Source organism: Leptinotarsa decemlineata, unplaced genomic scaffold (genome assembly GCF_025532065.1).
Source record: "Leptinotarsa decemlineata unplaced genomic scaffold, Ldec_3_MD MMD2_tig00026358_RagTag_RagTag, whole genome shotgun sequence".
Lineage (NCBI taxonomy): Eukaryota > Metazoa > Arthropoda > Insecta > Coleoptera > Chrysomelidae > Leptinotarsa > Leptinotarsa decemlineata.
In genome coordinates this window covers 1,904,840-1,931,476 of record NW_027412703.1, presented here as the reverse complement: position 1 = coordinate 1,931,476, position 26,637 = coordinate 1,904,840, and the positions used below count along the sequence as shown (strand labels likewise).

At 34.8% G+C, this 26,637-nt stretch overlaps 2 protein-coding genes across 3 annotated transcripts in view; one reads left to right on the top strand and one right to left on the bottom strand.

Moving 5' to 3' along the window:
• LOC141486618 (neuropeptide CCHamide-2 receptor) overlaps window positions 1-14,959 on the bottom strand; it is a 141,586-nt gene extending 126,627 nt beyond the window's left edge. The window contains exon 1 of the mRNA XM_074184871.1: window positions 14,778-14,959. The gene's annotated coding sequence lies outside the window, so the exon portion shown is untranslated. The remainder of the gene's footprint in view (window positions 1-14,777) is intronic.
• An 11,385-nt stretch (window positions 14,960-26,344) lies between these two features.
• Window positions 26,345-26,637, top strand: part of LOC111516133 (protease inhibitors) — a 78,103-nt gene continuing 77,810 nt past the window's right edge. Inside the window, exon 1 of one of the 2 annotated variants that reach the window (XR_012467953.1) lies at window positions 26,345-26,498. Coding sequence is in view for 1 of the 2 variants with exons in the window: in XM_074184870.1 (XP_074040971.1) it covers window positions 26,432-26,498 (67 nt within the window). In the remaining variant the exon portion in view is untranslated. The remainder of the gene's footprint in view (window positions 26,499-26,637) is intronic. The other variant, XM_074184870.1, reaches the window with a different exon arrangement.

Genomic DNA, 26,637 nt, shown 5'->3' with positions numbered 1-26,637 from the left:
GGGTAGCTTAGGTTATTCGTAATGATGATTTTCCTGTTGCTGAAGTAGTCAGTTTGGTCAAATGTTATTGAGTTTTTCAATGACAATATTCCAGCCTGCGGTGGAAGGTGAAGACTCAACTAGACCGTGCTTTCGGGCTCTGTAATACAAAGGAAGGTTCTGAAAAGGAACTAGGCATCATCAAAAATGACCTTCAACGGAATGGTTACACCAGAGTGATGGTAGAACAGGCTTTAGATAGAAGACAGCAAGCAAGCAAGCCGCCACAACCATTACTTGTACTTCCCCACATCAGAGGATTATCGGACAGGATAAGAAAGATTGGGTCCAAGTATAACATTAGGACCTGCTTCAGATCTGGGAACACTATCCGTAGCAGCCTCACGAAAACCAGGCCACCAAACGCGGACTGCGATTCCAAAAATTGCATTTACTGGATACCCTGTGAGTGCAGAAAATCCTATATTGGTGAAACTAAGAGGCCATTGAATGTTCGCATTGCCGAGTACAAGAAAAACACACATCGTGGGGAAACCAGCAAATCAGGAATAGCAGACCATGTTTGGACCCATCAACACAACATCGAGTGGTCCCAAGCTGAGATCTTGCACAGAGAGGAACATTGGTTTAGGAGAAAATTCAAAGAATACTAGAGTAGAGATACGTAACATATGGAAACTTCTAATCAAGCGAAGAACGAGCAACTTCCGCAAAATGGTCATCTCCCGCTAAAACCAATGAAGCGGTGAGAGGAAAGAGGGGATAGGTGAAAGCACTTGAATGACTTCAAAATAGTCAGATCTCGGAGAAAAAAGTCCGCACCTTCCACTATCAGAGCGTAAGTATTCCTTGTTCTTGCGTTTCTTATTAATTGGTCAGAGGCAAATATTTTTGCGGAATATTTTGCAAAATCTATACAAGATAAAATTGCCAGGGTTTATAAAATAACTGTACAAAACACCGGCACAACAGGGATACATGTTCCCAATTCGTTCTACTTCTTAACTTTTTCTGATTATGAGATTAAAAATATCATATGTGGACTAAAAAATAAGAAATCTCTTAGTATTGACGAAACTCCTATGGAACTCATAAAAAAATGTCAAGATCTCCTTTCACCGTATTTGTCGAAACTAATGAATATGTCTGTCGAAAATGGCAAATTTCCCACTGCCTTGAAGGTGTCGAAGACAATACCTGTTTACAAAAAAGCGATCCAGAAAATATTGACAATTATAGGGGGATAGCGGTGCTCAGTCCCTTTTCAAAAATTTTCGAACGAGCCATGTATGAGACACTTTCAGATTACTTGAAAAAATTTGATTTGCTAACTACCCATCAGTATGGATTTCGAGAAAAGAGATCGACTGAGAGTGCTACGTCAAAATTGGTGCAATACATATATGATGAAATGGATGTAAATAATTATGTGGTAGGAATATTTTTTGATTTGTCCCGTGCTTTTGACGCGATAAATCTAGACATTTTAGAAACTAAACTCAATGTCCTGGGTATTAGAGATCGGGCAAATAAGTGGATAATGTCATTTGTAAGGCATCGGCAAATTTTTGTTAAAATTGAAAGGGAACTTTCCGAAGGTGAAGTTATTGATATTGGAACCCCCCAGGGTAGTATCCTTGGACCACTTCTTTTTCTCTTATATGTGAACGACTTACCAAACTTCATAGAAGGAGGCAGGTTGTTCATGTATACTGATGACGCCTCGATGGTGATTACTGGCCACACACTGGAGGAAATTTCTATCAAAACCGACAATGTTGTCAACAATTTCTTTGGTGGTGCGACAATAACCGTCTAATTCTCAATTCGGAAAAAACTAAAATTATGCAATTTTCCGCAAATCCTAGGTCACTGTCCAATAATATATCAATCAAAATAGATAATTTTATGGTCACTACCAGCCCGACCAATACCTTTCTCGGCACAATTATTGATGAAGAATTTATGTGGTCTGATCAAATCAACAGCGTATGTCAGAGATTGAACAAATCCTTTTTTTGCCCTATATTCACTGAAATCAACCTTGAACAGATCATCCCTGCTAAACGTTTATTACGCCTTAGCCTACTCAGCTATTAGCTATAACATCACCACATGGGGACAAGCTACAGAACGGAACCGGGTATTCATGATCCAGAAACGCATTATTCGATTAATATATAGCCTGGAATACCGTGAATCGTGTAGGCCAACTTTTAAATCTCAAAAATTCTTACCGTAACAGGTATATATTTATTCAAATTATTGATAGACACACATAGGAATATCATCAATCTACAAAAAAATTCAGATATTCATCAATACTCTACGAGAAAACAGGAGAATATACATCTCAGTAGCTTCAAGCACCTCTCGTATAAAAAATCACCAGAGTGGGCAGGAAGTTACTTTTATAACCTGCTGCCGAAGGAAATAAAAAATACCACCGTTAACAGATTCAAAAAGCTTGTAAAAACTCTACTGGCTGACAATCCGCTTTATAATATTCAAGAATTCGTAGATCTTCTAAATGTTAATAAATAGTAATTTTGCATTCAAATCTGGGTGAGAATACTTGTTTATTGTACTGTTTCTTTAACATTTTTATATCATTAATTCTACCTTTTTTTTATATTTTTTTTCAATATAATGTTAGATTTTAAAGATTGTATTCGGTTGTATCCGATGATTGTAACTAACGAACCTACACTTATGTGGCTAATGAGGTAATAAAGTTATCAATCTATCTATCTATCTATCTATCTATATATGGTAGCCACTGTGTGTGTATATTGGAATACAGTTTCTATCATCCTCTGTAGTTTATCAACTGGTTGCTGTATAGCTATTACGTTATCAGTGTCTGTCTCAACTCTCAGTTTATTAAGCGCCCTCCATAATCCTTCGTCTGTCCCGTCGTGTTTTAGCTCAATAATTTTTTTTAGTTTCCCTAGGCGGTGGACTCAGGTCATTTTTGCCCCTCAAATATGAGTTGCAGTCCTCGTAGTCCTGGTTCCCTTTCAGTGGAAGAGCTTCTTGATGCAAGAGCCGAATTGATTCCTCTACGAAACCCTTCTTCACTTGGAAGGATCGATCGCAGCTTGAGAAATGGTTCTTATGGAGATTCTGTGAAACATGTTCTTCCTTACGAATCAGTAGAGAGTTGTCCTGAAAATGTAGAGGAGAAAATTGGATTGGATAATTCAGGAAACACTTGCTACATGAATAGCTTTTTACAAGTGTTGTTCATGACGAAGAATTTCAAGAACGAGGTTTTAATGATATTTTTCCTATTTAGTTATCAAACTCAGATACCTGTTCATGCAGCTGCAGTTTCGTAAGAATTTATCATCTTTCCCTCCAACCGATTTCCTGGAGTCTTTGAAGTCCACAAGATACTCGTTAGGACAACAAGAGGATTGTTCCGAATTCTTGAGGTTCTTGTTGAATACTCTTCGTGAGCAAACCAATAGCAAAATCGATATTCCTGACCGCTCTGGATTGAATGATTCCGTACAGTCTCGTGTTTGTAAATTTTTTGCTGGAAAAATCCTCACTTGTTTACTTTGTAGTAAATGTTCAAGAGGTAGCGAAAACTTATGTGAATTTCTGGAACTTCATCTAGCTTTTCCTAATATGACTTATAACCAGTCCGTGCAAAGCTTTATCTGAAAATGGAATTTTTAACAGGTGATGATTGACTGTTCGATCGACTGCTGAGGCACCAGTCAATCTAATAATAACACTGATGATCTTTAAACAAGACCCAACTTCTGACGAAAACAAGAAACTCTTTGGAAGGTTCGAAATAGATGAACATTTCAATCTAGCAGACCACTATTATAATATTCATGCAGTCATTGTTCACTGTGGTTCTGGCGTTGAATTTGGTCATTATTACGCCTTGGTCAAAGACGAAACGGACTGGTTTAAGTTTGACGATAGTCGTGTCACGAAGTGTTCTGGCGATGTCTTGAATTTAATGAAGCCTCTGGAGACACCCTACTTTTTGTTTTATAAGAGAGAGGACATTGGTAGATCAAGATCTTTAGATGATGTGGTGCTGCAGGTTTTTCCGGGTTTTCCTGCAGCTGAAAAGGCAAATGCGCCACTGGAATCAACAAAGTCGCCCCGGAGCGCCAATACATTTTTATTGTTGTTTTTATTTTTATCGTTGTTTTAATAAAACAGATAATTTTTGAATATTTCCATTTTTTTTCCTTTGGATATCCTTTTCACCACATACAAGCAACATCTGATGCTTCTGTGGTTTCTATGATGTTTAATCAACTGTAAGTATTACTTTAGTTATTTATTTTTGTGATTCGAATCTAAATAAACATTATTATTATCATTATTTTTTGTATAATACCTTATATTCAAAACCGTTCTTTTAAACAATTGTTCAATCTCATAATAATGAAAGAACAATATTTTTAGGAAAACTTTGACACTCCGTTACTCGAAAACGAAGCAAGTTAGGACAGACGTTCGTATGAACATTTTGTCATAAAATATGAAAAGTAATAACCTATTGAAATTAATGACATCATTCAAGAAACACCCTGTGTATAAATATTCACTAAACAAGCTTTCATACCATCATTTTTGATTACCATTGTCAGTTATTACGGCTCTGTAAATATTAAAAGGTTGAATTCGAGATTGAACTTGGCTCGGTTTCGATTATTCGTAAATTAGAATCCAGCAAGGAGAAATTTTAAAATTAACGCAGCTTCGTTTTTAATCGGTAAAAATAATATCTTTAATTTTTCTGAAAAACTCATTTCCGGTAGAGATAATTTACGTTCTGCGACGAAATTCTGATGGAATGTCATTTATTTATCAGGTATCGACGAAGCCAAGTGACAATTTTTTCATTGAGATATATTATGATAGGATTTGTTGAACCAATAGTTTAATTTTCGTTTTGAGTCTTCCGCATGCACCAATAATGTAGGATGAGGGAATCTTCCAAAGAAAGGAAGGAAGTAATCAATTTGAAAATAAGTAAGTCTATACATGAATGTGTAGATCATGAAAAGAAGTAACTTTCAGACACAAACTGGAAGAAAGTCCTCCTGAAACAGCTACTTTCATATAAACATTGAATTAGACGAAAGAAAAAAATTCTTTCGAAACGAATACTTCTATGTGAACACCGAGTTATACAGAAGATACTTTTCTCTACTCAGTTTGTATTTCAAACTTTCGTTGTGGAATAAAAATCGGATATCATTCACATGAGTTCTACTTTAAATGAATGGTAACAAATTGCAAAATTACATTACATGGAATTACATTACATTGCAATTACATGGAACACTGTCATCCTCACTGGTATACATCGATGTTTTGTATTTTCTATATGTATATGTATGTATTGTTTTGTGGGCGATGTTCCGCATCGCTCACAATGATGAAGATCCATTAAGTAACGGCCGAATAAATCAGAAAATTAAAGGAAGCTACGACTAGGCCTCAAACTGCAGTTTGAGGAGTGCCAGAAGATGACAGTACTACCAACAGTTGGTAGAACTGTCATCATTATTGTGTAACTTTAAATTGTGCATTCTGTACGACTTGCTACAAATGTGTATACATAATGTGGTCAAATAAAATATATATCTATCTATCTATCAATATGAATTGCTACTTTCGCATAGGCACCGCTCCTAGAGCGCCTCAAGTAAGGATCCTGTAGTGCTTGTGTTTTTTTCTTAAAAAAAAAAACCATCACCCATTATGAGAAAATCGACGAAATACACTGAAAATTTCGTCAGCAGCAGCCCACACAGGTCAACAGAAGAGGTCCGATTCTGCTCCATGACAGCGCCCGTCCGCACGTTCTCTAAATCACCGTCCAAAAATTTAACGAAATGACCGTCGAAGTTCTCCTTTGCCCACCGTATTTACCAAACCTCTCGCCAATATACTACAATCTTTTCAGGCACTTCGATAATTTTCTCACCGGTAGAACCTTCACCAAACAAAAATAAGCAAAAACGGCCTTAATCAACTTCATCGAATCCAGGGCACCCAACGTTTATGCTGAGGGAATTAATCAACTTGTGTCACGTTGAAAAAAGTCCACTAATTCGAATAGCGTTTACTTTCAAACAGTTTAATAGAAAGCCAAAAGCTTTCTTTTTTATGAAATGAGATATTTGAAATATTTATTCAATTTCGAATCTCAGCTCCCCACACAGCACTAGATATTCATTGAATATTCCCTGTATATCATTAAACGAACGTATATATTCCAAATATTCATAGAATATTGTTGGAATATATATATATATATATATATATATATATATATATATATATATATATATATATATATATATATATATATATATATGCCTTTAGAATATTCATAGAATATGCTTGAATGAATATGGCAGGATTATTCCCGAAAGAATGTGCATGGAATGTCTATAAATGGATTATTCTCCCTTGAATATTCTAAGAATATTGTCGATCGAATATACCATATGGTATATTCTTAGAATATATCCCCACGGTATATTTTGGAATATTCTATACAATGGAATTTTGAATTATCTTATAATAACGTATATCGAATGCATAACCTAATGTATATAACCCTGATAGTGTTAACCAGTTTTTGAACTCAACGCGAAGATTCTGGATGAATTGCTCCAACAGCAACTGTTGGAAACGACAAAAAAATTTGAATGGGCCAATAAATGAACCAATTGCATCAATAAATTAGTTAATTCTCATCCTATTTGTCTTTTTGTATTTGAAATTATTTAATTACAAAGCGAAAAATCCTAGAAAAAGTGAAATGGGGAAGTCAAGAATTGGAGTAAACGTTTCTCATTGGTCAATTGAAGTGTAGCGCGCTACAGTCGAATAAGCTCTGTGAAAGCGGTTGTCCCTTAATGCATGGTACATTTGCGTTAAATTCGACATTTGATTCAACATGGCGGTTAACGTGGCAGGTTCGCATGTGTAATGCATGGTGTGTTGGTGTTATTATCAAAGTATAATTCTGTCACGTTCAGTGTACCATTTATAATTTGGGGTTGTCCAATTTGCAGTACAGCGAATAGTTTCATTTTGGATTTTCAAACAGGAGAGTTGCATATATTCAGTCTTCAAGAAAAGTAAGTAAAATGCAATAGTATCGTTAGTAAAGTCATGGTGATTAACCTACTATACCTCATTATAGGTTCGAGGAGAGTTGGTGTGTGGGATTTGTTGGTTTGACTAAGTACATGTTGGAACTAGAGTGATTTCAGTTGTGTATCTTCAATAGAGAAAAGTAAGTGAATGACACATTCTTTTGTATCATTTGTTTTCATAATTTTTATCACTCATTTTCAAGATAGTATAAATTTGCCCAAAAGGAACTAAAAACGTAATGAGTACTTTTCAACAAGACAATGCAAGTTGCTCTCAAAGTCATAAAATGTTGTAAATGTTCATGAGTAACCTATGCGAAAAATATCTATTTGATTTTTATTCCAGTTTTATTGTGCCACTTTCAAATAGTGATAATGAACGTTAATGTACATTTTGTTCCAGGTATTACTATTGAAACACTGGCTGATGCATTGTTGGACAAATATAAGGAAAACTATTCTGGTGAGCAAAGTTTGGATAACTTTAAGTAAGTGAAATTCATTGAAGAACCCATCACAACACTCATTTTAAATACTTCATTTGTGGGTTTATTTTTTAAGTGAGAAGCCTAACCTAACCTATTTCTGGATGTAATACACTTTTTCTTTTTCAATGAAGTGATATATTTATTATTTTTTACTTAGTGCTGATGAATTCACAGAGTTGTTATTTTAGTATATCTTTCAGTATACATTTGTTTGAGGGTAGGAACATCCTAATTTGAATACATTTCTAATATTTGTAATATGACAGTATTCAGGAATATTTTATTCAGTGAATAAATATTTTGAATTAGATTTTTTATTTTTAATATTGGTTAAAACGTCAAATATTTCAGTGTATATTGTTTTAAAATATATTTGTTTATGAATATTATGTGTTTTATTACTTGTGTGAATCTTGCATCAAAATGCAATATATACATGCCTAATAGCGGTTACTCGTCATATTCTTGGAATATTCCAAATATTCCTAGAATATTCATAAAATATATTTAAAGAATATTCTATGGTGTTTCTCTATTGTATATTCCTACAATAAACTAAGAATATCCTGAATATTTTATGAATATTCCTCGGGTTCTATTCCTGGAATATTCTTAATAGAATAAACCTTAGATATTCTAAGAATATTATAAGATATTCCAAGAATATTCCCAAGGAATATTCTTAAAATATATCAAAGGTTCGCCAGGAGCACTTCCAGGGAATATTCTCCAGAAGATATATATATATATATATATATATATATATATATATATATATATATATATATATATATATATATATATATATATATATCCATAGCATATTCATAGCATAATACAATATCCTTAAATGTATATTCATGAAATATACCTGGAATATCTATTGCTATGTGGGTCTGATGCTGAAAAAGTACCGTTTGTCGGATATAATTTCGAACTCTATCTGACAAATGATGCAAAACTTCTTTCGCCAAACAACGAAACCACCTTTGCGTTTAAGGAAAATATTTTTCATCCTATTTCAAACGACTCTAATGCTGAATGAGAGTAAATAATGTAGTCAGTCTCAGATCGACTGAAATTCATTTTATGTGAAATCCATTTAGAATGTTTGCTGAACTTTAGCAGCGCGGTTTGGAATATTCAACTTAGATGGCTCATTTCCACCACGACACAGATGGTAAAATGTTTAGTGATTCATGGAAATACGATGTATATCGACTTGGATTCAAGATTGGATATCTATCACAATGGAGAAATATTTTGGATTCATTATTAGAAGCAGATTATTCTGGAAATAGGTTTGGAAGTATATAAGGAATTCAGACTTGTTTATCGATTATTTCCTCACCTCTTCCAAGCATATACCTGGAATAGTTGAAAAAAGCCTTTGAAACATCTTAAATCTTTTCATCTCAGCTGAATTCCTCTTTTGATTTTTTTGTCCCACTCTAAAAAAATTCGATAGGAAACGCCTACAAAAAATCTAAATCTTCTACCCGGATCATATGCGGTATCAAAACGTAACAAAAAAATTTCAACCTTCATAAAACTTCTAGCTTGAATCTAAATAGTGTGATATCATCGGTGTGTGGAACGTGTAAAGAAGGATTAACAACAGTAGCCTAACTAACGTACTGTTGTTTGAAATCATGAAAAAATGATATATTGTGACTGTTAGCTGTGTGAGTTTTCGAATTTTTGAGTTCTCATAACTTTGTTAAAAATGAATATTTCTTCATGAAATTTTGGTCACACCTATTTAGAGGCACTCTGAATCCAGTGACGTAGTAATTTTTTCAATAAAAAATCGCTAATAAAAAATCCCGATTTTCGACTAGGAAAAATTATCGTAGTATGCCCTGGAACTTTAATTAACATTTCAAATTTTATCCCAAGGTAGATCTTTTAGTACTTGACATTGAAAAACAATTATTAAAATTGATTTACAATTTCAAATTTTAGAGGGGCGTTTCCAATAAAAATTAGTCACACTGTATATATATATATATATATATATATATATATATATATATATATATATATATATATATATATATATACAGGGTGTCCCTGGACTTCCTCTTTTCCTCTCGGGAATGTATAGATGGGGTCAAAATATCACCAGTACTTCATATAACTTTTTTTCCTAAACGTCTTCGTAACCAAGTTACGGGCCCTCGAAGTTACAAAATGAAAAATGTTTTTCTTTGATAACTTTTCAAGTGAATATTCAAAATCATCCAAATTTTGGTAATTGACTAAACAAATGAATTCCGTCGATGAGCTTTCATGCAGGAGTCAGTTGTTTTGCTACAAAGTCAGGAACGGACTACCCCCGATGGTCCACACCCCAAAACTTTGAAATGACAGATATTTTTCAATATTTTTCAACAAATTAAATTAAGGTTACTTGGACAATTTTATGAATAAAAGTACTCGTGTGGAAAGTCGATCGGAGCAACGAGTCTTGATAAAAATATAGTTCTACTAGACGACATCAAACCCGCTCGTCCACCATTATTTGAAATGAATAATTACCAAAGCAGAAATAATAATGATAACGTTAATTCAACAGCATTTATAACAGGAATAATACAAAGTATGCTAAAATGAAGTCGTAAACAAAAAGTACAGTACCTATATGGAAGTTTAAGTCACAATTGTGATAGCAGATATTTTTTCAAAAGAAATATCAAGTTCTGTAGATTCGTGGTGTTTTTAAACTAACAAGCTACTCTACTATGAAATATCGAATTCATTCCATATTTTGTATGTACATAATACGTGTGGAATAATCACGTTTCGTGTTGATCAGTTATCTGAATCTCATGAAACTCAACATTCGAATGTTTCAAATTCTTCTTCACAGCTAAACTGTTGAGGAGTTTCACTGATAATTATAATTTTATGGGAGAAATTCTTTAACACGAATCTAAATTTAGCTGAAAAAACGCACATCGGAAAAAATATTTACTATACTAATAAAAAGCAAACGAATGAACTACAAAAACGGCTGCACATGATCAGGTGAAAAATATCCAGGGAATAATTATGTTCCATTTCTTTCAAAGATGTTGACAAAAAAACCTTTTAGAAAGTTTTGATAAAAAATGAGAAACTGGAATGCGATTTTGTTTTGTTGAGTGGTGCGTTGTCATATGACTATCATTGTATTGTCAATATTCTATAGGATATTTTGAATTTTTTTGATATGGCCGAACAGTTTACATTCAATGAATATGCAGATATGCATGTATTTTATGGACGAACATTTTGTAATGCTGCAGAAGCTCGTCGTCTGTATTCCGAGCATTTTCCCAATCGAACGGTACCGTCAAGAGAAACATTCGAGCGTGTCGATCGCAGCTTGAGGGAGACAGGTATGTAATAATCGATAATTAATTTGAGCACGTTGTTTTATTTCGATATTATTGTAGGTACAGTTTTGCCAAAACGAGGTGGTGAGGGCGCTCCTAGGACTGTACGTACCGTTGTATTGGAGGAAAATATTTTGGAAGCCGTCGCTGATGATCCTTCAATGAGCATCAGAAATCTATCAGAACAGTTCCATACATCCAAGTCCACTATTCATAGAATAATTAGGGAACAACTGCTCTACCCATTTCACATCCAGAAGGTACATGCCATGATACCTCAAGATTTTCCAGCACGACTGGAATATGCCAATTGGTTCATGGATAGGCAAAGAGAGGATATGACTTTTATTAATCGAGTTTTATTCACTGATGAAGCAGGTTTCAGTAGAGATGGAGTTATCAACTCTCATAATCTCCATATATGGGCCGAAGAAAATCCCCATGGGATATTGCAAACCAAACACCAACGGAAATTCAACGTGAATGTTTGGGCTGGTATCATAGGAAACCATCTTATAGGACCATTCGTTCTACAGGACCGATTGAATGGAGAACGTTATTTGGAGTTCATTCAGAACGATTTGAATGGACTTTTGGAACATGTTCCATTGCAAACCCGAAGAGATATGTGGTTTATGCATGATGGCGCTCCTCCTCATTTTAGTTTGATTGTGCGTGACCATCTGAACCATATTTTCCACAATAGATGGATTGGTAGAGGTGGGCCATATTCATGGCCATCGCGGTCTCCGGATTTAAATCCATTGGATTTCTTTCTGTGGGGGCATCTAAAAAGCGTTGTTTACGCTACACCTATTCACACAAGAGATGCATTGTTGAATAGAATAACATTACATTGTGAAGCCATACGAAACGACCCTGGAATGCTATTTCAAGTACAGCGAGGGTGTCTTCGCAGACTAAGAAAATGTATAGAGAGAGAAGGTGGTCATATCGAGCAGTTTCTGTAGCGGATTTTTCATTTCTGTTTGCTCTTGAGGCTCTTGAGTTTCGTTAGTTAAACGTGTTTGCATTATAAAAATTCGTTATGAACATTTTACCTATCATTTCCATTTTCCTTAAAAACTAATATTTTCGAATAATGGTAGACATCTCAGGATAAATGTTGTTGAATTAACGTTATCATTATTATTTCTGCTTTGATAATTATTCATTTCAAATAATGGTGGACGAGCGGGTTTGATGTCGTCGAGTGAAACTACATTTTTATCAAGACTCGTTGCTCCGATCGACTTTCCACACGAGTACTTTTATTCATAAAATTGTCCAAGTAACCTTAATTTGTTGAAAAATATTGAAAAATATCTGTCATTTCAAAGTTTTGGGGTGTGGACCATCGGGGGTAGTCCGTTCCTGACTTTGTAGCAAAACAACTGACTCCTGCATGAAAGCTCATCGAAGGAATTCATTTGTTCAGTCAATTACCAAAATTTGGATGATTTTGAATAGAAAAGTCATCAAAGAAAAACATTTTTCATTTTGTAACTTCGAGGGCCCGTTACTTGGTAACGAAGGATTTTAGGAAAAAAAGTTATACGAAGTACTGGTGATATTTTGACCCCATCTATACATTCCCGAGAGGAAAAGAGGAAGTCCAGGGACACCCTGTATATATATATTTCAATTCGAATGAATAGTGAATATTTTATATACCAAAAACTTGGGTGATCGAGAATTTTTCCAGAGAGTCTGTGGTGAACAATAACGGCTCTAGAATATATCCTTGGGGCACACCAGCGAGAAGATCGTTATACTGAGATTGGTTTTATGCTAGACATGCTGACAGCAAGTGCTTTAGTTTCTCAGGAGCCTCTCAGCGGGTCCTGCACCTTGTGTTGGGACTTCAGAGCACTCAAACTGAGGAAGCGCAGGTTATGCGCTTTGATGAGCCGAGATCTCCAATATTGTTGAAGAAGACCCTATGTATTGGCATATCCTTGTGTTGCCACAGACACGAAGGGATCTTTGCAGCTCTTATTTGTGCTGCTTTTTACTGAACGAGTTCCAAATTGCTGTTCAGTGTCGGAAACTAAACCGAGTTTATCAGCTGCTTAGGCAGCTGCCCCAGAAGTGAATGGATTTATAGAAATGGACCCATTCACTAGCCAGCACGATCTCCACACCTGACGCCCCTAGATTTCTATCTGTGGGAATATGTTAAAGAAGAAAACGAAACCAGAATGCATGAAGAATAGGCCTATTACAAAATGAACCTTAGTTCAACATCATCGATTAATTTAACCTAATTGCTCCTGGTATACGAGTGTTTGAAAAACCCAATTGGTTTCTTCTTGGTGCCTTGAAATATTGTTTGGAAGAAAAATTACAATACCGGAAAAAATACAACTCATTAATAAACAAATTAAATCCAAATTCAAGAAAGAACTGGAAAATTGGCTCAGAAATTCTAATCGAACTATGTTTCATCATATTATTAATCAGCATATTTTCTAAAAAATAAAACCCTCTGTAGAATGAACTCAATAAAAACTTACTAATTTCGATCCCATCATGTCCATATGTGTTTCATATCATGTATATAGTTTTTTAATTCATTACACAATTCAAAAGGAACATTTTTTCGAAAATGTGGCTTCTGTGATACTTACGTTTATTTACCGAATCTCTGTTATATACATGTGATCAATATGGTGAATAAACATTATTATTATTACTTCGTATCATCAGCTTCAATGCTAACAGCATTGAGGAAGATTAAACAGTGATATGATATCATATCATAAACATATCACTGTTTAATCTTCCTCTTGAGGATGATCACTTGGTGATCGAAACACGTGTCGAGGTGTTAAAAAAAACGATTTGGTGTTGGGAAAAAACTCCAGTGAAGTACGTTAAATAGTCAAAAACAAACCTTGTGAACACAAGACGCGATGTTACACGGGATTACCAAAACCTTTAGATGTTCATCGCATAAAATCATTAAAAAAACAAAATACGACTGTTACAAAAGCAATGAGATTTCTACAATTGAAATCATAAGGAAGAAATTGAATAATTCCGGCCCTAACGTGAGTTGCTGTGACAAAACTCTTCAGAATTGGATAAAGAAACTAGGATTTAGATTTGAAATAATAAACAAGCGTCAAACAGTTATGGAAAGCAGAAGAAAATTGCAATTGCGTGACAAATAAGTGGAACAAATAACTAAATATAGACAAGAACAACGGCAAATTTTCTATTTGGACGTAACTTGGTATGACACTCACGACACAGTTACGAAAGGTTGGACTGATGGTTCGAGAATGTGTACGCCTAACATGCCTGCAAACAAAGGATCGCGACTAATCATTGTGCATTGCAGAGGAAGTGAAGGATGGGTTCCGAATTCCTTGAAATTATGTGAAAGAAAACTTGAGGACTGCTGAAAAGTATGGACACACCATACTGAGACTTCCCCCCATTTTTGTGTTTGCAATCCCATCGAGTTGATTTGGGAAAAATTAAAACAGAGCATTAGACGTAAACATAATTTTCCAAAATTTTATAAGAAGGTAATAGAGCTAGTTGAAATTTTAGTTGAAAAAGACTGTATGGAGATTGGACACTTCCATATTAATGATGGAAATAAATTTTTTATTGATTTAATTGACGAAAATGATTATTGAATTATAAAATTTGTTAATTAGTGTTAGCTCCCTAACTATATTATCTAAAGGAAACTGTAGGAAGGTAGGTTGCACTATATCGTTTACTTGAACTATAAGACTAACCTGAATTCAGCAATAGAAGATTAATTTCGAAGACGACAGCAAACAATCTACCAGACTGATATTTATTTACCGCTCGAAACGATGCTCTCCAACAGAAGTAATTTCGTACGGATCTGCGTGGTCTTACGTTCGTTGCGACTTTCCCAATCTCAAATCGGAGAGCGATTTTCCACTATTCTGAGAGCCTGTCGCGCCAGAACTGATGAGTTATATCCCGAGAAAATAATAGGAGCGTCGGGAAAGGCGTTTGAAGTGGCGATGCAGAATATGCGCTAAAGGGATTCAGAGGGAAATTGGTGCTTTGAACATTCTTTCGGTCCATATAACGATAGGAATCCTAATATCAACATGTGATGAATTGAAAACGGCATTATGGTTTTCTATTTCTCGATCAACAAAAAAAAATTGTGAGAAACTCCAAAGAAAATGGAAAGAAATTGACTTCGAAATAAACTCTTCACAAAAATGGGCAAATCATGAAAAGGAAGGCTTTTCAAAACATCCAACTTTCACATCAACAATGGATAAAACGAACAAAAAATCCCTCTCAAAACCATTACCGCCATATGTCTGTTCAAAAATAAGGTAAATGTCAAATTTTGCGGGCTATGTTCCTATATTCGATTAGCAATGTTTTCATATTTTTAAGTTGGTAAACTCATCACGAGTGTACAGAGTGGGCCAAATAGGATACTTTTAAAGGGCATCTCCTATTTTTAAACTAAATACATGAATACCAGTAAATGTTTTTTAGGGTCAAATTTTATGACAGACTCGTTTCCGAGTTGCAGCATGTTTTGCAAAAATGTGCATTTTCAAAAAGTTACTGTAATTTTTTTTCTGTGAAAAGTTTCTTGTTTTTATGAAATCATTTCCGAGGCATTTTTTACGTAAAACTCAATAAGTTATCAATAGTTATTGATGGAAAAATATTTTTTTCAATTACACTTTCAAGAATGTAGCACACTTGATGTTTTGCTAGAGTCATCTTTGGAAACTAGAGCTTTCAGGTTTGTCCATGTAGACTTTGAAATGCATACTTGGATCGAGTAGGCTTTGGATGACGTGGCAAAAAACAAAGAAATTATTCAGCAGTAACTATCAAATATACTTAGATAAAGCTTTTGAGAGCAGTAACTGAAACGCATATTATACTATGTTTACTATTAATAAATGAAACATCAACAATAATAATAATATTGATGAAGAACAAGCAATAAAACATATTCCTTCAGAGAAGGTGTTCGAAATGTCTACCAGCTTCTCCTACACAAAAGTGACACCTTTTCTGAACGTTTCTTACTCAATTAATTAGTTCAATAGGAGTGCTGCAAATCCCAACGGATCTAGATCCTTCTGGTCAGTAGCTGAAGCTGTTCAATTGCAACAACAGCCATAAAAAAGCGAATTTACTAGCTGAACAATTTGCGTCCCACTCCACAGTCGATTTTCTGGTGAAGTGATAGACGTAATGATAGGAACTACATTTGTGAGTAACTATTTTCGGAAATGGAATGTGTCTGATGAAGAAAGTTGTTCAAACCATCGAGACATAAACTTTGAAATCGGAGGGATTCAGACCTCGATCCTAACATATCAAAATCCCGGGAAAACAAGCTGGGAAACCTATACGGTGGATCTGGAAACCTGTTTAGACAGGTTTAGACAGGACATCAGAGATTCCATAGACCTAGAGTTAACAGCAGATTAATTGTAATAGGAGCTATCATCTCTACGTATAACGATCATTGTCCCTTAGTGAACCAGAGATCAAATAGGAATGTGTCCTGGTGGAATGAAGATCTGGCGAGGATGAGACAAGAAACTATGAAAGCTTTCAAATGTGCAAGGAAATCAGGTTCACGGGACCAATACAGAAGGTACCTAACTGGGTATAATAAAGTCCTGAGAAAATCCAAGAGAGATACGTGGAGAAGGCAATATGAGGAGGTCGAACAGACCCAAGCATGTGCCAGGCTCTACAAAATACTCTCGAAGGAACCTCAGGTCTCAATAAATAATCTGAAAACAAATACGGGGGAGTATACAAACACCGGAGTATGCAAAAACCATTACATCTAGACCAATATGCATGCAGGTCAGGTATGTCAACAGAAACGGCTCTAGGTCGGGTAACAGAAAAAGTAGAATATACCTACAGATACAAGGAAGTACTCTTAGTTGCTTTCCTGGACATTGAGGGCGCATTTGATAATACGTCGTTAGAATCAATCATCCAGGCGTCGAGGAGAAGAGGGATCGACAAGACAAGCTGTAGGTGGATAGACTGCATGCTTAGGGAAAGATTGGTATATACAACCATTATGAGGGAAAAATTGGCACCGATAGCAAGGGGCTGTCCTCAGGGGGGGTTCTATCCCATCTGTTGTAGAACCTTGTAATGGACGAGCCATTATGTATCCTGAATTACAATGGATATAAAGCACTGGGCTATGCAGACGACATAGTCATCTTAGTTCAGGGTAAATGCAATAATGTAGTGAAGGGATCTATGCAGCAGGCCCTGAATATGGAACAAGATGGAACGAAGAAGAAGGGCTCAACATAAGCCCATCCAAATCGACTCTGAGTTGTCTGAGTTGTCTCAGACCTCTAAAATTTCGAGCTGAAGAAATACAAATGTCGGGGGAGGTTAAATATCTGGGAGTGATTCTAGATTCCAAACTGACCTGGAACCAACACTTGGACAGTATAAAGAGGAAAGCGGAGGTAGCACTGAAGCTCGCCAGACGCACCTATGGAAAATCATGGGGGCTAGAATTAGACATGGTATATTGGCTATACATGATGGAGGTTAAACCCATGATATCATACGTATCTCTGATCTGGTGGTCAAAGATGAAACAGGCGACCGCCATCAACAAATTTGGCAAGGTGCAAATACTTGCATATTTGGGAATGACGGGAGCAATGATAACTACCTCAACAGCTGCATTGGACACTCCTGAATCTGCTTCCTTTACACTTTGTGATAATGTGGGAGGCCAGGATTGGCCAATTCAGACTGGAAAACTTACCGAACTACAAAAGATCGTACCGTACAGAAATTTATGAACAAGTGGAGGAGCACATATTGAATATGTGCACGGACCACATGACACCGAAGTACACCTTTAACACAAACTTCACGGCCAAAATCATAAGCCGTGAAGAAAACATGTTTGGAAAAATACACCTGGAAACAGATGGATCGAAGACCAAACATGGAACGAGAGCTAGAATATGCCGGGCGGATAGAAATTCAAACTACAGTTTTCCGCTAGGACTATACACATCCTTCTTTCAGGCGAAAGTGTTTGCTATCATGCAGTGTGCAATGCTTATTAAATTGCTACCTCAAAGAAATGAGGGGATCAATATTTTAATAGACAGCAAGAGTGCTAGGGGCTCTGACGAACCCGAATGAGGCATCAAAACTGGTCTGGGAATGCCATGAAGAACTGAATGAACTTGCAAACAGGAAAAAATTAACTTTGTACTGGGTGCCAGAGCATTCAGGAATCACAGGTAATGATAACGCTGATGAATGCGCTAGATGCGGATCATCAACTTCATATATAGGTCCTGAACCAGCTCGGGGGTACCAAAATCATTGGTACGAAACCAGATTAGGACATGGACCAATAAGAAGCACACAGAGTACTGGACAAAAGTACCTGGCAACAAACACAGTAGAACCTTCATTAGGGAACTGTTTGAGAAACAAACACAGTAAAACCATCATTAGGGAACTGAGAAAAGAACCAGAAAACTACTTCAATACAGTAGGGATAGGCTCAGAATAATTACAGGGTTACTAACCGATCATTGTCCGCTTAGAGGACATCTGAATAAAATGGGGCTGTGCAACGGAGATCTCAGCTGCAGATTATGCAACGAAGGAATAGAAACAGCTCTACACATTTTATGCGAATGTGAGGCACTGAATCACAGGAGGCAGGCAATATATGGACGTACAAAATTACGTCCAGAAGAATATGACGAACATCCAACATGGAACCTGTACAAACTAGTACAGGAACGAGACTGATGGAATGGGTGTCATGAGAAGATGGGAGAATAAACGCAATAAGCTCAAGAGGCTGCAGTGTTTTCTGGAGACTTGGACTTAATGGACAATTCAGACAGCTCCCAAGGTACCAAAAAAACCCGAATCATGTTAGATACAAATTTGATGAGGATCCGCTTGAACACGGACATAACGTTTTGCGACTTCCACCCTACCATCCGGATTTGAATCCCATTGAACTCATTTGAGCTACTGTCAAAAACAAAGTGTCTCAAAAAAATTTAACTTTCAAGTTGGAATATGTGAGAAAACTGGCGCAACACGAGTTTGATCAAATCACTTCCGAGGAATGGCAAAAGCGTTGCCGACATGTGGTAGATATAGAGTGGAAATATTGGGAAAATGAAATAATAATAATAATAATAATAATAATCTTTATTCAGCAGCAGATACATCAGTGAAAAGAGAGAACAAAAGAAGAAATATAAAAAAAATATATACATATATAAATACATATATATATATATATATATATATATATATATATATATATATATATATATATATATATATATATTATATATATATATATATATATATACATATGAGATGCGCACAGATGTTCAAACAGAGGTAAATCCAGTAATTATAGATTAAAATGACGATAGCAACACAAGTAGCAGCGAAGATGGAAAACATTTGTATTCAGATAGTGACTGATTAAAGTTTATTTTTGAATAAGTGTATCATTATATAGCATTATATAACATTTCAATGAACTGTACTACTACCTACAGTACTAAATAAAATATGAAAAGAAATTACAAAGAAGTCATGTTCCATTTGCTACCCTAATTAAAACTAATTATAGGTACGACCCTGGCAGGCTAGGGGCTTATCGTAATCTAATAGTCATTTAGTTGGGAGAGTCTATACCTGCGCGATCGCTTGCCATCAGCCATGACGCGATTAATAGCTTGAGCATTACTCGTCAATTGAAACGCAATGTCAGTATTTCAAAGCTACATGTTTTCTAAATACAGTTTTTTTTGATGAGGTATCACGTGACCCCTTTCCTCATTTGGAAAACTTCCGGAGATGACACCTCCACTCACAGGGTTGAAGATTCAGCTACACTTTTTGTTTCAGAAAATAAACTTGGATTTTGCCGAAAAGTTATTTCTCCCCCTGTGATAATAATGATAATCTCTATTCAATTTCCATGATACGAAGAAGTGTCTCACAATAAAGTAAAGTGAATAAAGCCGATGAGCGATAAGTGCTATTGCACTTGTTTCGCCATACAATACCTTAAAATACGGATAACAATAACATACATATACAAGTACTAAACAATAGAAAAAATGAATGAATAAATACATAGTATATAAAATAATAATAATAATCAGAGTAATTATAAAGTTCCTCCTTATTTATTTGAGTGATAATAATGAGTAACTCTATTCAATAGTGATAAAAACATATGGATGAAGCTAATGAGCGGTATATGTTGTTGCACTTGTTTCGCATTAAAATGTGATAATGTTATAAAAGGAATGCGAATGATATAATAGTTATGCAGAAAGAATAAACAATGTGAAAGTAAAAACATAGTTCATAAGTGGTATTAATGAGGATGATAATAAAGCTCACATTCATGTAAGCAGTACACAACAACATACTAGGGTTCATGATTTGTTTAGCTAACACGGGCATCGAAAAAGTGATGAACTAGTTGTCTTGGATTCTCAAGAATGAACTTATTTAATACATTTTTGAAATGAGGCAGACATATCAATATTTTCAACCGTTCAGGTAATTTATTATATAATTCTGGTGCTAAGTATTGAAAAGAACGTTGTGTTGTTGTTTTCATCTTATAGGGAACTGAGTGTTGGTTTCGATTTCGTGTACAGTATGGATGAGTAGTGAGAACTGGTGTTTGTGTGGAGTGATATTTTATGAGTGTAAGGAAAAAGTATAGCTGTCTGGTGTCCATGATTTTTGCTTCCAGGTTCAGTTGATCTGAGTTGTATAGTCGATCTTTTGAGAAAATGAGCTTGAAAAACCGTTTTTGACTTATTTCTAGAAGGTAGGTAGGATTTCTCTGCAGCTCCCCATCCTAGGATTCCATAGCGAAAATTGCTTTCCACTAGTGCGTGGTATAGTATTTTTAGTAGGTGGGTTGGTGATATGTTTTTGAGATATTTGAATCTATATAGAATAGTCTGTAGTTTATTAATAATATATTTTATATGAGATTCCCATCTTGAGTGTGAGTCCGATTATAAAGTATTGCTGTATCATCAGCGAAACCAAGAATAAAGCCATTACTTTGAAAAGGGTATAGTTCGTTCACGTATATATTGAAAATAATGGGTCCTAAGACAGTACCTTGTGGTATTCCGTGTTCAGTTGTTCTCGTTTCGCTGGCAACTTGGTCGAGTTTCACTCGTTGATATCTATTTGAGAGGTAATTTTCGAAGAATTTCAGGCTCTGTCCCCTTACACCTATGTTTTTAAGCGATTTCAAAAGCAAACCATGATGAACCGTGTCGAATGCTTTGGAAAGGTCTATAAATACGCAAAGACACGGTTTGCTATCATTAAGTGCTGTGGTTATTTTAGACATTGAAATCATTATTGCGTTTTCGGTGGATTTCTTTTCTTGAAATCCAAATTGATGTTTAGAAATTATAATATATTTATTAGAGAATGAAAAACGATTTTTATAGCTTTTTAAAAAATTTTGGAAATGTGTGTTATAAGAAAAATAGGTCGGTAGTGATTATGGTGTGGTCCTCTTTTTTGTATAAAGGAATTACGAGTGACTCTTTAAAGTATCACGGCCATATACTAGCTTCGAAACAACTATTTATTAAGTATTTTAATGGTTCTAGAATATGGTTTGCTATTGATTTGATGGTTTCTGATCTGATGTTATCTTTACCAGAAGGTTTTTTAATTTTCAGACTTTGGATTATGTTGTAGAGCTCATTTGAGTCTATAGGAAGAAGAACCAAGGAGTTGCATACATTCTTTTCAACTGGTGTATAGGTTGCTGTTTTGTTTATTCCTTATTAGCCACTCATCACTGCAAGAAAGTGACCATCATCGACCTAAAGTCAATGATAAGCCCGAAACCGGTCTGCAAGTGTGCCCGTTCCATAATTGAAGGTCGACTCTTTCAGTTGTATCGCCAATTGCATATGCAGGAAATTTTCTGTGAAGATTCCTGCACTGACGCCTGTCGGATACAATCCAACGCCCTTCGTGGTATTAGCCAGGGGAGTAGTTGTTTTCTGATAGGCGTCAGTCCATTAAACCTACTGTGTAGGTATATAGAGACTGGCTTGACCGTTTGAAGTTCATTTGTTTTAGATTTGGGTGTATTTATGTTTATTGTTTCGACATATGTTTGTTATCTTCTTTTTTCTGGTTTTTCGTGTCAAATATTACTTGTCTGTTATGTTCGTTTCTAGAACAATTGGAACTATATTCTCTGTAATATCTTGAAATACGTTTTCGATTAGTCACCCAGTATTTTTATTCACTGAATTGATTCAAACTTAACTATTCACGGCTTGATTCAACTAGTTAGAAACGTTTTCCAAATTCCCTTGGCAAATATTTTCATCAACTCTTACGAAAATCCATCATTTTGTATATACAGTGCTGTTATTTGATTTCTGGTGACGTTTATAGTCGGCAGAGCACTCATTGCGATAACAATAACAGGAGGTATGGCATCAAACGGAATGTTAGTCAACTTTCAAATCAGTTTAGAGATTCATCTGCCACCGTTTAAAAAGATTTACAGCTTGAAAACTATTATAGACTTGCAATTTTTTCAACAACTGAAGAAATGGAACTTTTCCAATGGACTTTGAGATAGTAATAAATATTTTATTTGAAAGGGTTATATTTTTAGGAGTGACAAATTTTTTGAGAATGGAAAGTTTTTGGCTTTCTACTACTCCATCTTGATGCAGAAGGAAGTAATCAATTTTAAAATAAGTAACTCTATATACAGGGCTTTTCATGATGAACGTTAATAAGCCGTTTCTGGCAAACTATTCAACGGATCAACCTGAAAATTTCACAGTATGCATAAGTCAATATGACCTACACGCCTAAAATATTTTAGACGAAGCGGCGTTGTCGCTTCTACTATAAAGTAGCGGCTTCTTCGATTTTTCAAATGGAACACCCCGTATATAATATCATATTATGATTTATTATCACTTTGTCAACAAATTCATATACTATTTTCCTATACCTATCTATTACCGTTTAGAAGATATAAATTAATTTCGATATTTTTTTTATCAAACATGAACTTTTATAAATGCTGATAATCTTGAACTCTCTTGCACTAAAACGATCAAATTTGAAATGGAGTGGAGTGATACTATAATGGTCTTCACTCCGAGTCATATTTTCATTTGCCTCAAACAGGGTCTTCAAAAAATGCAGATACTCTGATCTCATGAAAAAATGAGTGGAACTCAATTTTTTCAAATGGAACACCCTGTATATTTCAACATTTTTGAGCTCTACATCCAATTTTAGATTAACTTTGTTCAGAAAATACTATTTCTATTTTGAACCGTTTTCGAGATAAACTGTTTCAAACGGAAATTGACATGGTTTCCTTGTTCATCACTCATTTTTGTAAAACAGATTTCGTTTGATGTTTCTCAATTAGTCACAGATAAAACAATGAAAAGATAATTATTAAAATACTCCTCAACCATAGAATTAAACTTCTCTTCAAACAATAGTTTTATTAACGCTGAAACACGAACTGAAAATAATAAACCCATAAATTAATTAGTTAATTTAATCGTCAGTGTATTTCAGAATATGTTCAAACACATCTCCACCTCTACTTAAACAAACATGTAATCTCTTCAAAAGATTGTCATGTGTATCGCTTCTGATCAAGTCTGGAGTCAAACTATTGAAAGCAGTTGTAACTCTCGATTTCATATCTTCCATTGTTGTTATTGGAGTAGCGTAAACTATATTTTTAATGACACCCCACACGAAATAATCTAATGGATTGCCATCTGGTGTTCTAGGAGGCCAACGAAAAGGTCCATTATTACCAATCCATCTGTCTTCGAAGATTTCGGTTAAAGCTTCGCTGACTGAATGAGAATTACGGGGTGGAGCACCATCCATTTGGTACCATACACGTTCACTTCCTGGTCTATTATTTAAAATCATTTGAGTTCCATTCCTCAGTAAATCTTCATATTTTGATGCATTCAAATTATCATCATGAAACTCGATATAAAAAATTCACTCATTTTTTATGGCACAAAATACATTGAATTGCCATCTTTCTTGAAAACCCCTTTGGCGGACAACATGGGGATTTTCTGGCGCCCAATAATGACTGTTGTGTCTATTGAAAACTCCATTTTTTGTGAACTTGACCTCATCTGTCCATATGATATTGTCAAGGAAATGTTCATCCTCTTGAGTCTTGACGAGTAACCATTCCACTCTACGAGGTAAATCAGTCTCTTTCAAATGTTGGACACAGTAGAACTTATAGGGATGCCATTTATGCTTATTAAGAATTCGACAAATTGTCACGTAGGGTATACCTATCTCCCTTTCAGCCTCGTGCAGAGAAGCATTTGGAAATGCATGAAAGTATACCAAAACTGTTATACCATTGTCTACTATAAGTCATCACCCGAAGACGATTGTAGATACTAACAATCGAAACGTCGTGAACTAACGTGACTTGGAATCTCTCCACTTTTTATTTTTATTTTCTTTTTTCATTTCTTTATTTTTATTTATTCAATTGTTCTATTTTTACTTGTTATATTTCACTATTATTTCATTTCAGGTTTATTTTGGTTAATATAATTCTTATTTTCAGCTATTCATTTTCAATTCTTCTTTTTTAGTTGTTTCAGGGATTTCAAATCATTTTATATAGTAGACAATGGAAGTCCGAACTAGTGAAATTCATCATGAAACATTGTCAATCACCTTCAAACAAATGTTATACCATTGTCTTTAGTCTTCTTACGAATGATTTTTGGACGGAAGGTTCCATTCAACTATATCATGAAATACTCGGCATGTTCTATTTGCAATTCTATTGCACTCATCATAAATTATTAATAAATTCAAAAAATCCTCATTACTGTAACCTAATCTTGACATTATTCTATTATAATTGGTAGCTATCACAATCAGTCAAAACCACCAACGAAAGTCTGACGTTAAATAATTGGTTTATTTATTTTTCTAAAGCACACTATTAAAAAATATTTTTTGGGAAAGAAAGTTTTTGGCTTTCTACTACTCCATCTGATACAAAAAAAAAAAGGGATGAGAGTTGTAGAAAGCCAAAAAGTTTCTTTCCCAAAAAATTAATCACTCCTAAAAATATAACCCCTTCATTTCTAAAAAATATTAATGTGTACTGTTGTACGTTAGAGACCAATACCTCAATGTATACAAATTGTAACTTTTTCTAAGGTAGGTACATACCAACTTCGAGTTGACTGATCTGAGACAGTTAAAGAACTGGATCAAAAAGAAATATTACTAAGTATAAAATAAAATGTTAAATATCCAAAATAAGTGATGAATTCAAAAAAACGAGCAAGAAAACCACGTCAGTTTCCGTTTGAAACAGTTTATCTCGAAAACGGTTCAAAATAGAAATAGTATTATCTGAACAAAGTTAATCTAAAATGGGATGTAGAGCTGAAAAATGTTGAAATATACAGGGTGTTCCATTTGAAAAAAATTGAGTTCCACTCATTTTTTCATGAGATCAAAGTATCTGCATTTTTTGAAGACCCTGTTTGAGGCAAATGAAAATATGACTCGAAGTGAAGATCCTCATAGTATCACGCCACTCCATTTCAAATTTGATCGTTTTAGTGCAAGAGAGTTCAAGATTATGAGCATTTATAAAAGTTCATGTTTGGTAAAAAAAATATCGAAATTAATTTATATCTTCTAAATGGTAATAGATAGGTATAGGGAAATTGTATATGAATTTGTTGACAAAGTGATAATGAATCATAATATAGTAGAAGCGACAACGCCGCTTCGTCTGAAATATTTTAGGCGTGTAGGTCATATTAATTTATGCATACTGTGAAATTTTCAGGTTGATCCGTTAAATAGAAACGGCTAATTAACGCTCATCATGAAAAGCCCTGTATAGTAAATGACCTGAACCAAAGGTAACGTTATGGTCAATTGATATGAGTCGAATTGAACTTTGAACTATAATTTGGAGTTGTGTGTTACAGTGACATTGTGAAATGACACTTACATTTCATCGTTCATTTTTTGTTTTCCATCGAATACTCTGGGAAAACGCCAATGCAAGATTGAGAATAATGAATTTTACAACGTTTTGACGCAGCGTATCTCTTGTTTTTTTATTTCTAAGATAATACATTTATGTGAATTCCTGAAATAGACACCGTATCACTTTCTTCGATAAACAAGAGACAATTATAGAATTCCACTTGGTGATTATATTCAAATTATTGAGTAAAGAGTCGTTGACTGTCATTGAAGGGTACTAATTTGAAGCATCAGCATCTCACTAATTGCTAGAAATAACCCAGTCATGACAGGACGCAGTTTGAGTGTCTTATTTCTAGTAGTTATCTTCTTTGGTTTCATATACACAGAGGGTAAGTCATCGATTACTATTGACACAAATATTTAAAAAAGTAATAGAATGACTATTTTGTATGATGGATTTTGACACAAGGTCATGATTTTCTTTGAATTGAGGTACTGATTTTGAATTGAGTGAAAAGTTCCGTAGCT